The 13443-nt window shown below is 41.1% G+C and overlaps 1 protein-coding gene across 1 annotated transcript; it reads right to left on the bottom strand.

Annotated features, from left to right (window-relative positions):
* Positions 1 to 367: 367 nt before the first annotated feature.
* Positions 368 to 579, bottom strand: LOC123808735 (cytochrome c oxidase subunit 7C, mitochondrial-like). The gene has a single exon (XM_045823543.1). The coding sequence runs from the start codon at positions 577 to 579 to the stop codon at positions 388 to 390; it is 192 nt and encodes a 63-aa protein (XP_045679499.1). The 3' UTR covers positions 368 to 387.
* Between the last annotated feature and the right edge of the window lie 12864 nt (positions 580 to 13443).

Below are 13443 nucleotides of genomic sequence, written 5' to 3'. Positions count from 1 at the left end.
TAGTAAAGACAGTCGAAGATGACTGAGGTAACTGTTGATTATGGGCACAGTACAGAATTCAACCTCTAGGTTACAAAAGAAAACACTGAAAAACATTGGTCTGTTCTCTTTGACTCTCCAATAACCACTTTAGGAAAAAAACAACAACAACTGCAAATTAAAGCTGATTTTGCTACTGCTCTGTAAGAGACTGAATTAACAGCAATTTTTCCCCAACTATCACATTTTGTATTTCAGAGAAGAGGCATTAAGGATTCATGCCATAAGTTTATTTACAAACACATCTAGTGTGTCCTTGAGTTCAACAGTTTGATCCATTTTTCAAAGAGACTGCACCTCTTACAATGCTCCTCTTCTTATCTGTTTCATGGATTAACTAAAACATCCTTATTTTTTAAGCAGTTGGTGTCTTACAATAAGGAAAGGTGCAGCAAATCCAGATCCAAAATACAAAGTTATCATAGCTAGTAACTGCCACTTGTTTTCCACCGAAAATGGCAAATTCTTCCCTGGACCTTCCTCATAGTGGCTCCTACGGACCACAGAGGTTGTGAATCTCCAAATACTCTGTCCCAACATTTTGCTGTTGGAAACCCTACAAAATGGACATAAACTGAACGCAGAAAAAATGGCGCTATCACACTAAGACCGTTTTTTTGTGACCTTGTCCCCTTTCGTGCCACAATTTTTAATTTAATGCTGAACGTGAGTCAGTTTAAATCAAAGATATCAGACTAAACCAAGTGCAAACCCCATCCTAGCCTGGATCAGTGACACCCACCAGAACTCAAATGTGTGAGAACAATTTAATTAATGTTCTTCACTGAACTCTTGATTATTCACCACCCCCTTCTCCAAAACCTTTCTCTCCATACCTCTCACACCTGAGAAAATGGTAACCCATCCACACAGCCATGTGCTCAATCCAGAAAGGTTATGCTCTGACCACCCAGATCCAGACAACAACCAAGTCCTGTTAATTTTACCTCCAATACAGCGTGGGGCAAAAGTAGGTTTACAGTTGTTTGTATGGAAAATAATACAGAATAATAAGAATATAAAAATAAACCATTTCATGTACTAACAACTATAAACCTACTTTTGTCCCATCCTGTATCTTTTCTTTTGAATTTTCTTTATTAATCATTTTAGAGAGATGAAGGGTAGGGGATAGAGACATCGCTTGGTTGTTCCAGTTATTGATGCATGCATTGGTTGTTCCTTGTATGTGCCCTGACAGAGGCCGCAACCTTGGTGCACTCTGTGAATCAGGACGACGCTCTAACCAACTGAGCTACCTGGCCAGAGCTCCACCCTGTGTATCTTGAATTCATCTACTTCTTCCCCACTCCCACCCCCGCCCCCAACCATCACCCTAATCCAACTCATCTGTATCTCCCACCTGGACATCTGCAATAGCTTCCTAGTCTGCTTACTTCCACCTTGAATTCTATCAAATTCCTCAGATATGTACGTAATTTAACTTGTTTATGGATATTTCTCCCCTCAGAATGTAAGCTTCACAAAGACAAAGACCATGTCTGATTTTTTTTTTTTTAACTGTGGTGTTCCTGGTGCCTCACACAGTATCTGGTGCATAGTAGGCATCAAAACCTGTGAGAATGAACAAATGGGTTGTAGAATTCCTGCATGACAGAAGTCACATCCATGATAGACAATTATAGCTCAGTTTTCTCTCAAAAGCCTTTCTACCCCCTCAGAGCCAAAGAAGTCACTTCCTCAATGAGAATTGAGTCTTTTTCTCTTCTTTCAAGCTGATTATTGTAAGGTGACCTTTTAGCAGTTTCTGAGGAAAAAATCAGAGTGAGCACTTTAATGAAGCATGACTAGATGGAATGTATCCAAACTGAGCCTACCCTCCTTCAACTGCTTTGGAAAGAGATGAAGAAATTTTATGGACACACACACACACACACACACAGAAATAGAGCCTTTGAGACATTACTGCCATCTTGTGGCAATAATCCTAACCCGCAAGCAACCAAAACCCTCTGTATTGTCTCAATTTTTCTGAAATTTTACAATCTTAACTTTGATATGTCTCATTTGATCCAGCATGCATTCCTTCTGGAAATGTATGTCCACCAGTTCTAGGAAATTTTCTTGAATTATTTCTTTGAAATTTTCTCCATTCTTTTTGTAATTCCTATAATTTGTGTGGTAGACCTGAATTGATCTTTTAGTGTTCTTATCCTTTCTCTCTCTTCCTGGTTTTATTTTGCACTATTTTTTCAGAGGTGATTCTTTTGACTCCACCACAATGTCACCAAAACAGCTTACTGATAAAACATAGCTGAGTTTATTCTTACTGAAGTAATGGAGAGCACTAACTTTGGATAGTCTCAGTGGCTTCTTAGAGGGTGAAGGGTAAAGATATGTATGAGGTCTTGAAGTCTGGTCCAATGCTAGTGCTCAATTAGAAAAATACAAGGATAACCTTTGGTGCTCATTAAGGTCTCAATACACCTTTCTGAGTCTGTGTTTGTATTAATCTAAAAATGAGGGGCCCCTACTAGGTATCTCAAAAGCCCCATACCTTACTGCCTTACCTGTCTATAAATCAACAGTACATGGACAGGTGGAGGTGGGATGGGAAGATGTACTACTCCTACAGAAAACAGTCTGAGATGAAAGTCAATGAAAAAAAAATTCATCAAAAAGGCAGCAGTAAATCAGTAGAAGCTGTCTTCAGGGAGTTTATGTCAGAGAATGTGTCCGAGGAGCCAGTAACTTGGAGGTTTAAGCTGCTGATCTGGCTGTCTAGGTCCAGTCCTTTGAGAAGAATGGCAGTCTCATTCAGAGGGACCAAGGGAAATTTCTATTAGCAGTCTCGTGTAAAGAGCCAGATACAACCTCTACACGCATCAGGTCAATTTTGCAGCCAACTGATGCAGCAAGATGGCTAAGCTGGCGATCAGACGGGCACAGGCGACAGCTCTGACTCCTGAATCTCCCAGGCTCCGCTTTCCTGTCCCACTTAGGACGAATCCCTAGAGCATCCTATACTCCAGTGGGTTATCCTACTCTTCAATGCCTACCTGCACTTTCCTTTCCTCGTCCCCTCGGTCGGACCACACCGATCCTCCCACACCCCTCCCTCCTTTCTTCTCGTATCTCCGGCCCAGCTCTGCTCCCACCCTAACTTTCTTGCCCATGGCTTCCTATTTCTCAGCTCCGACGGTCGTATCTCCCCTTGTTCCCGTTTCTACCCCTTTCTCTGGTCCCTTTCATACTCCTTTCCCACGCTCACCCCGCTCAACTGCACAGAGGTTAGCAGACTCCAGCAGGATTCAAGCCTGAGGTACAGGCAGAGCAGAAGCCCCGCCCGCCTTAAGGACGTCCCAATTCTCCCACCCTCTGAAGGCGGAGTCAGGAAGCTATTGGTCTCTGTGGTCCACCTACCAGGACTGACAGTTCTACCCACCCAATTCAGACGTGTCCAGCCAACTCCCATCTCTCTCCAGGAAGGACCCCAGGTGAGTGGCTGTTTTGTGCCTGACCGGGCTTCGTTCAGGTTCTGTCCCCGCCCACTTTGCCTCCTAGTGGTTTTGTCTGTTCAGCAAGCGGTGGTTTTAAGGTTTCGTTGTTCCTTACGAGGATAGTTGTGTCCAGATTTGTTTTAAATGGAAGACTGAGTCAGAATTAGGAAGCCGGCCCTTCCTCTCCACAAATTTCCTGCTTGTTCACACGTGATGGCCAAACTTTTAAAGAAGTCCAACAAACTGATTCTTAGCCATGGACTGAGCTTCAAGATACCAATAGTAGCTAACACTGTTATATATGCTCTATAAGATTAGCTCATTTCTCTGTTAGATAGGTGTATTTTATCTTCATTTTACAGATAAGGAAACTAAGTTACAGAGAGGTTAAGTATCTTGTAATGATCAGCTATTAAAACAGCTATTACCTGGCTGGTGTGGCTCAGTGGATTGAGTGCCGGCCTGAAAACCAAAGGGCTGTGGGTTGGACTCCCAGTCTAGGGAATACGCCTAGGTTGAAGGCAAGATACCCAGTAGGGGGCGCGTGAGAGGGAACCACACATTAATGTTTCCCTCTTTCTTCCTTCTGCTCTCTAAATATAAGTTTAAAAAAAATTTTTTTTAAGAACTAGATTTTTTTAAAAAGCTATTAAGTGGCAGTTAGGATTAGAACTCATTCAAACCCACTATAACCACTGCCTCTAGGAGTCTAGGATAAATTCACAATTCAAGAAGCACATTGAACTCTTCCTCTGAGTCAGCTTTAGTAGACATAGAGGAAGGGTAAAGATGGAAAACAAGACCAAGAGATTCTTTGCTTTGGCGCTGTGTTGGTTGAGCTTGGTGAATTCAAAGATGAGGTGAGTTCATTAAGTATATACACAGTATGTGCATATCCTTTTAAAATCATTCTTTAAAGCTAACTTTTTAAAATATTAAGGGAAAAACTATTAAATGATCTGTTATTAAAATGGGGAAAATATGGCTCTTTAATACTAAAGCATAGTAAAGACCTTTAAGGAGCAGGGCAACCCTTAGAAGTTTGTAAGTAGAACGTATTTTGTTTCTGTATTAATGTTTAAAGAGATGTGTAGCAGCTAGGCAAATGTGTAGCAGCTAGGCAAATGCACCTTTCAAATCATTCAGTAATCACATAAATCTCAGCTCAAAATTTCCAGAAACAGAGCTTTTCTCCACAAGTACCATATGCCACCTCATATCATATAATTTATAGAATGACTACCTGAAACAAAAATGCTAATAAGTTATTTGGCATGGTAATATTTATTATTTCAAATCTAAGTTCAGATAAGGTCCATGGGCAATTTCCAGTATTGTTCAGGGTGTTTTATTAGGGTACAGTGAACTAGACCAATCATTTTCTATTAAAGATTTTGGTGAGCTGATTGTAGAGCAGAAACACAACTAGCTTTGACAACAAAGAGATAATCTGAATAATGAACAGTAAGGAAGTGAACCCATCTTTCTTACACACAGTGGTCTACTTAAACACTGAACTTCCCCAGTTAGGCGCTGGAAAATTATAGTACCCTTTAGAGAAGTGCTAAAATGAAAAGGCAAAGGAATACATAGTGGTTCAGATTGATGCAGAGCAACAAGACTATCAATATGTTATACTAGGTAGATGGAGGTGAAGTCTTCAGCAATGACTAAATGAATAAAAAGTGTATTTCTCCTTTCATACCTCAAATTATACCAATAAGGAACTCCATAAGATTTGTTAGGACAACTAGTTCCTTTCTTTCTTCTCCCATGCTTCATATTTAACTCTGCACCTGCTGGGAAACTCATTCCCCAGCCTTTGTTGCAATTTAGCTCATGCTTTGTCAAGTAATTTTCTTTTGGTGGGTCTCCATCCTAAAAGTTGAGTTAGGTATGCAAAGGTCTCTTTACTTTTGAGGGAGAGAGCATAGAGACCCAGGTTTAATGTCTGTATTAATTGGGTAAAAAATAGTCTTTCCTTCAGATTCTGGATGCTAATGGCCTTCATCATGGTGCCTTAGGCAAATAGTTAATTCTGGCTCTGAAAGAAGTGAGTATGAAACACTCTTGTGTTTTGTGCATTTGAGCATGATATACATTAGTGATATTACTGCAACTTATTGTGTGCAAAATTTAGTTATTTTTATATTATTCTTTTACTACCTTTGGCCCTAATGATGACACAGACCCACAATAGAAACAAAGTTTGGATTTTTTCATTGTTGTTTTGTTTTGTTTTGTTTTAAAAAGGTCAGGTCAAGATTATCCAGCTCAGAATTCTAACAGTGGAACAAAAGGATTGCCTTCCCTGATGTTACCTGCAAATTCAACAGGGTAGCAGCCTGTAATTCCCTGTATATGGAATCAGGATTGTGAACATAATACGTCTATTGTGACTGTCATTTACTTGCTGTTGACTTTCAAATCTAGATTTCCAGTTCTGGCTTTCTGTTCTAAACTCGAAACTCCAGCTGCCTTCTTCATCTCTACCTGGATGTTCTGGGTGTCCTGCAGCTATCTCCAACCCAGCATGTCCAACACTGAATTAACTTATCTCCTCCCTTATGCCAACCCCAGAAATTTTGCTCCATATTTCACCAAATGAACAGTGAGTGCCCTCTTAGACTCAAGCTAGAATTAGAGAGCACTTCAGATCCCTTTCTCCCTTTACTCTCCCTTCTAACTCGTCTATTTAGTGATCAATTATACTGATTCTGCTTGGGTCAGTGTATTGGGGATCTCCAGCCTCATAAACAGTTACTACTGGTTGTCTTAGGTCAGATTCCCTGGAAGCAGAGTCTAAGGAGGATTTGGGGTGCACATGATCTGTTGAGGCAGTAAGTTTCAAGAGAAACCTTTAAGGGAGGGAGAGAAGCAGAGTAGGGAAAGGAAAAGAGCCTGCCTAACAAGGATGTGGTCTCAGGTAAAGTCTAGTCTGGCCTGACCCACAGGTAAGGAACCTGAAGCATTAACCACATGGTAGAATTATCACCCCAAGCAAGGGGGGCAATCTTTTGTAGTAACCGCCCCCAACAAGTATTGACTAAGGGCAGTCATAACTTCCTGGGCTAGGTGGCTACAGTCAATGGTGGGTAATTCTCTGAAGAAAAGAGCAGCTGTGAGCCATTAGAAGCACCCACTGTTGCTGCTGGGGATAGGACCTGCAGCCTGGTAAAAGATCTGGGCAGGGCACCACAGTGTCTGCCACACCAGCCCTCATTGTCTCGTTTGAACTGCTGTAGTGGGCTTCTTATTGGAATCCCTGCCTCTAGACTCAATGCCCTCTAATTCACCAGCCACAGTGCAAACAAGATGATCTTTCCCAAAAGAAACTCTGATAATGCATCTCTCAGAGTTATAAAGTAAAAAGCTAAATTCCTTAACATTTCACATCAACCTTTCATGAGAAGACCTTATACCACCTCCCTAGCCTTATTTCCCGTCGCTCTCCTCACCCATCTACACTTCATGACTATCTCCCACTCACACATATATGTGCATGACTTACACGTGTGCACACATTCACCTTAGCTCTAGTAATATCAAACTCACACTTCATACTCTTATGTTACCATGCTTTTACACTGCCGTTCCACCTGCCCACAATATCTTTCTCACTCTCTACTCCCTCTTATCTAAGAAATTCCTGTTTCTTCGTCAATAGAAAGTGTGACATCACTTACAAAACTTTCCTTGATTTCTTTAGCCAGACTCACCCAACGCTTTCGTAGTAACAAATTACAGTACATGTCACATTGTATTGTGAGTGTGTGCTTAAGCACATGTCTCTCCAGTTAAACAGTAAGCCCCTCATTTTATCTCCTGGGACTGGCTTGGAGTCAGTGCTCTACAAATGTTGGCTGGTGATCTTCTAGCTTTATCACCTTTTGAATAAAGTTCCATTAGTTTACTGCTCACTGTTTTATGTGATCTTTTCTTACATGCCCCCAAACTCTCTTCCTAAAGCTCCATGACATATCCCTTATTTTAATATTGTAGGATTTGGTAAGCAAATCCATGTTTACTCATAATTTTATTAACTTCAATGTTATTCCTTCTGAGTTTTCTGCAGTTGTAATTAATATAATAATTTATACTTAAGCTGAATAAGCTTTAAAGCTGAGTAAGATTTCTATAGCTGAGGAATGAGAAAGTGTCCTTCCAGACTTAGGAAATAGCATGGACAAGGGTGGAAGAATGACAGCACTAGCGAGTCAGAGCACTAACTAGCAGTCACAGGAAGACAGAGGGATGTGGCGGGAGAAGAGACTGGAAACCAGTGTGTTGTGCCCTGAATGCTTCACTGATTGAGATGTACAGCACTTACCTATCGAGTCAGAGAGTATATAAGCCCTGGCTCCACCACGTCCTAGCTGGGTGATCTTAGGTTAGCATCTTAACCTCACTGAGCATCACTTTCCTCATTTATAAAATGAGAATGCTATGAAAACTTAAAAGAAAATACTTAATTAAAATGTGCTTACTCAATGTTAGTGGGGAGATGGCTGGCAGAAGGGAAATGGAAGAAGACAAGGTCAAAAGAAGGGGAAGACTCACCCCCCAGCTCTTGGTGACCTAGCCTGGCAGATGGAAGAAGGAAGATGGAACCGACCCTCTGGTCAGACTGGAACATCCAAAAATAACTCAGAAGCTGCAGTAGACTAAGACTTAGCTATCGCCTAAGCAAATTAACTTCCCAGGAGAATTTTCCCATGTAGGCTGAAAAACAGAAAAGAAGTTGGCCATCCAGGATGGGAATTGGGTTGAGGGAGACCACCCAGTGGTTTGGACTCCATACTTGATGCAGAGTTGCTTGCCTGAGAGTTGACAGCATGTGGAGGTAACAGAGAAGCAGCAGCAACTGCAAGAGCATTCACTGCCATGGTGAGAACACACTTGGTCTTAGTGGGTGGAAATACTGGAGAAGAGAAATTCCCAGGCAACTGCATGTCTCAATGCCCCACCAAAACTGAGGAGCCCCTGGAGCAACCCACCAACAACTGAGAAACAGGAGGCTCCTCCAAACCAGGCTGTTAAGGGATAACACTTATGTTCAATCTTTGTGTTTCCAGGTAGAGAGTCTTCAGCTATAAAGAGGTTCCTTCCCTCACTCCTCCTTGGGTACTGTATTTGGGATGTGCTGGGAAGAGACTCATGTGAGTGGTGAGTTTGGGAGAAAGACAGGGTATATAGGGCTCAGCCTCTATGGAACCTCTTTAGACCAGGCCTAATTTCAAGATGCAAATATTTTAGTGTGTGTAGTAAAGAGACTGTAGGGCAAGGCCTGACGTTGTTCTTGGCTATTTGTTCTGGGTGGGAAAGTGCTGGCCCTTTTTTCAACCTAAGCTTTCATCATTAAAAAGAAGAAGGAGAAGGAAGGAAGGAAGGAAGGAAGGAAGGAAGGAGTTGATATTAATTGAAGGGGAAGAAGTTGAAAATAATTTTTAAATTAATTGTTTAAATATTTATTTGAAATTGATGACTTACTAACTTTATTTTATTTATTCAAAATAAATTTAAATTTATGTTCAAACCTTCAGAAAAGTTGCAGATACAGTACAAAGAACATCTATATTCCCCTCACCAAGATTCCTAATTAAGATTTTATCACATTTTAAGAATATATGTCTAACCAACCTCTTTGTCTTTCAGTTGATCCTTAACTTGGGCAGGGAAGAAGGGTGGAGATTTTTATTGACAACCTCCCTCCACTGCATGCAAAACTTTGACAATGGAATTTAATTTCCCAGTGAGGAAAGATTTATTTGTTTTATCTTTAGCTATTCTTTAGAGAGACCTGTTGCATTTTCACAAGCTGAAATTCAAACAGTCTAAAATTCTTCATTCTGCTGCTAGCTGCCGTTCACTCTCACCTCAAAAAGCACAATCTATCCTCATCAAACTGTATTACTAACCAAATTATGTCCTGATGACCTGGGGTGTCCCTCAAGGAAATATTTCAAAGTAAGCAAATTATTGGAATTACTTTTGTGTAGTATTACATTCTCTTGAGGGATTTTTGTTAGAACCCAGATTATGTCAAAGAGTTTGGTGGGCTCCCTCCCAAGGAAAGTATGAAGGAAGTGGGAATTTACAGATCAGCTCATAACTCTGGCTGGTATAGCTCAGTGGATTTAGCATGGCCTGTGAACCAAAGGGTAGCCAGTTAAATTCCCAGTCCGGGCACATGCTTGGGTTGTGGGCCAGGTCCCCAGTAGGGCACACACAAGACGCAACCACACATTGATGTATCTCTCCCTCTCTTTCTCCTTCCCTTCCCCTCTGTCTAAAAATAAATAAATAAAATCTTTTTAAAAAATCAGCCCATAGTCCTGCCTCTTTAGATAGAAAAAAAATTAAGTCTTTATTTCAATGGAAGCGACATTCCTGACACACAGGATTGGGTTGGTCAAAATGTCAGACTGGAGTTGGAAAACCAGGGATGGCAGGGGAGAGCAGTAGCGGGTGGATATAGACAAATAGCAGCCGGTCTGGACTAAATCTGGAGGTGAGGCTGGGTGCAGCTGGAGGCGATGAGTCCTGAGATCACTAGCTAGGACAGTGATGAGGAAAACTAAGCTGCAGCCAGGAGCTTTGTGTGTGGCTGAGATGCCCTGGGAAAGGACCACTGGGCCTCTACACTCATGGCATTCATCTCTCTGCTTAACACTTGTCATACTAGCAAACTTCAGTCCTTGCAAGGTAGCAGTGGGGTACAGTGTCAGAGGTCCACAAAGGCCAGAAGGTACTCTTGTTGTGGGCCTCTCAGCCGGCCCCTCAAGCCAGTTCACCCCCTTTCTGCAAGAACAGCGCTGTCCTTGCCCCTCTCCAGGTTAAGGAGTGGTGGTGGAGTCAGCCAGGGAGTTTTGCCACTTGCTTTCTAGGTAAGTTGTTCCCCCTCGACTCAGCCCTCACTGGCTCTTCTCAATTCAAGCCCATCACTATGGCTAGAAGAAACTTCTCCAGGTTTTCAGAATAGATGGTTCCCATCTCAGTTTTCAGTAATAATAAATTATTTCCCCTATATCCTTATTCCATTGGTTATTTCAATAAGCTTTTGGGAGGGAGTCACTAGGTTTCCATACTCTTCCACCATCTTGCTCCAAAGAGATATATAGTAGGGGTGGACAGGAGAGATTTAGAAGGAGACAAAGAAGTAGAAAGAGTATTGAGTTGTAGTACCAGAGAGAGAAGTTCGGACCAAATGGGTTTGAAAAATACAGGGTGCACAGTTAAATTTGAATTTCAGATAAACAGAATAATTTATTTGTATGAGTACATATTGCATGTGACACACAAAAAAATTATTTATCTAAAATTCAAAATTAACTGGGCAGCCTGTAATTTTATTTGCTAAATCTGGCAACCTTAGGGCCAGACTGTGGAAGGCTTTATTACATACTAAGGCATTTAGACTTTATTTCATAGCTAATAAGGATGCATTGGCACAAAGGAGTGACACTGATAAAGTGGTATTTGAGACCAGTCAGAAGACCATGACAATTGTCCACATATGAAACTGTGAAATATAAGACTAGGACAGTGAATGATGGAAAGAAAAAGGGCAAGATCTACTAGCTGGTTAAATATAGGCAGATGAAGAATGATGAGCAGTCTAGCACAACAGGCTTGTGGCCCGGATGGCTCAAAGATGATAGAACTACTGGTGGAAGGAGATATTGCTTTGGAGGGAAAGAAAAAATGACTTTGAGGCGATGCCGGTATGTCTGAGTGAACTTCACAACAGGAAGAATAACTGGCACCCTTTCTTCGTCACCTTCTCCCAGGCTCTGCAGAAATGGGATGTTACTCCTCATCCTTGCAGCTAGGTGGCACAGTCAGGATGTAAAGTCCCACGCCACCTGACTTAAGTGGGTTCATTTCCACTATTTCACACTGCCTTTGATTAGAACATAGAAACAGAACTCCAGAGAAGTTGTGGCTCAAGCTGTGGCTGCTGAGAATTGAGAAGAAGGAACTGAAATGGAGGAAAAATTTGCTAAGAGGACATGGAGGAGGAGAATCAGAGAGAGCTTTGGAATGCCTCAGGGGGAGAACAGCATGAGAAAGGAAGCTTGAGAGAGACTAGCATTTTGAAAAAAGCATAATGTGATGTTTCTAGAAAATAGGGCGTGGCGAAAAGAAATACTGGACATGTATCCAGACACCATGTCAAGAAGCCTTGTATGCCATGTCCAGAAGATTGAAATTATGCTATAGGCAGGAGAGTTGTATAGAGTTTTAAGCAAGGAATCAACACAGCCAGATTTGTGTTTCAAAAAGATTATGCTGGTGGCAGTGGTGTGAGAGGACTGAAGGCCAGTTAGGAAGCAGCTGTGATGATGCAGGAGAGAAGGAGAAGAGGAAACAGGTGTTTGAGAGAATCGGCAGGATGTAAGCAGAGAAGAGATGTGGGATGACAAAGAGGACTTTTCCACGGTGACTGGGAATGCTGATGTTTACAAAGTAGGGAATGCAGGAGGGGTAGCGTGTTTAGGAAGGAGGTGTGAAGCTGCTCATCTTTTATGAATACCTGCAGCACAACTTAGAGCTGACAGAGTACACAGGTGCTAAATGCATGTTGATTTGAGTTTGATTTTGGACATAATTAGATGGAAATGTTTAGTGAACTGTTAGAAATGTCGGTCTAGTAGCTTAGAAGAATAATTTAAGCCTGCAAATTAGCTTTGTTAATTAAGATATAAGTAGGAGAGTGAGAAAAGGCCATGGCCGAAATCCTTGAAAATACTCAGCATATAAAGAGCAAGTGGGGAAACAAAAGCTACTGAAGCCAGCAGAGAACAGGCAGCCAGAGAGGTAGGAGAGAGTTCCGTGTAATGGAAACAAAGATACGAATTTCAAGAAGGAAGGGGCTCGCACACCCACGTTCACTGCAGCACTATTCACAACGGCCAGGTGGAAGCACACTACATGTCTGTAGACGGAGGAATGAATTAAGAAAATGTGGTAAATATATACAATGGAATATTATTTTAATCTCCTTAAAAAAGAAGAAAATCTGTTTTATGCTATATCATGGATGTACCTCAAGGACATTATGCTAAGTGAAGTAAGCCAGTCACAGAAGGGCAAATACTGTATGATTCTACTTCTATGAGGTGTTTAAAATAGTCAAACTCATTGAAACAGAAAGTAGAATTGTGATTGCCAGGAGTTGAGGGGAGGGAGGAAGAAGAGTTGCTATTCAATGGTAATAGAGTTTTAGTTTTGCAAAATGAAAATGTTCTAGAGAACTTTGTAACAATGTACATGAAATTAACACTACTGTACTATATACTTAAAATGAAGAGGTTGTTTAAAGGATCTTTCTGCCAGATGAAATAAGGACTGGTAAATGTGTGCACATAGTATCTAACAATTAGGCTTTTATTGATCATTTTAGTGAAAGCATTTTATTATATCATTAAAACCACTTTATTAGTGGTTGTGATGACAATTAAAATGTTCTTGGTTATCGGGTAAATGGAAGGTGAGGAAGTGGAGACAGCAAGTGAGCCCTACTTCTGCAAGGAGCTTGCCACAAAGGATGTAACTCTTTTCTGGGTAGCACAATGTTAACACAAGATTGAGTTAGGGCCCATTTTCTTGCCTCCACTATCTCAGAGGTCACAGTCCTTTACTGACTATTATGTAATGTCCGAAAACAGTCATTTCATATATTTTGTCCAGTTATCTAATTATGTACTATGGGAGGACATTTCTTGTATCTGTTAAAATGGTCAGAATGGAGTCTCTTTTATGCATTTAATTTTTGAAAATAAAAAGTAAATAAAATGGAGAGGGAAGTCAGCAAAAAATCAATCACCTTCCAGATCCTCCCCTTTTTTAATCTCTCTCTGAGTATTCCCAAAAAGTCAATTTTTATCACCTCTAATAATGTGACACTCACATTGTGCATCCTCATGAATAGGGTCCTGAT

Source organism: Phyllostomus hastatus, unplaced genomic scaffold, assembly GCF_019186645.2.
Source record: "Phyllostomus hastatus isolate PE091 unplaced genomic scaffold, TTU_PhHast_1.1 phas_scaffold_501, whole genome shotgun sequence".
NCBI lineage: Eukaryota > Metazoa > Chordata > Mammalia > Chiroptera > Phyllostomidae > Phyllostomus > Phyllostomus hastatus.
Note: the sequence above shows the minus strand (reverse complement) of the source record. Positions and strands in the feature narration are given on the sequence as shown.

Coding starts and splice junctions, on each gene's coding strand:
- LOC123808735 (XM_045823543.1), bottom strand. CDS start 579: ATGTTGGGACAGAGTATTTGGAGATTCACAACCTCTGTGGTCCGTAGG.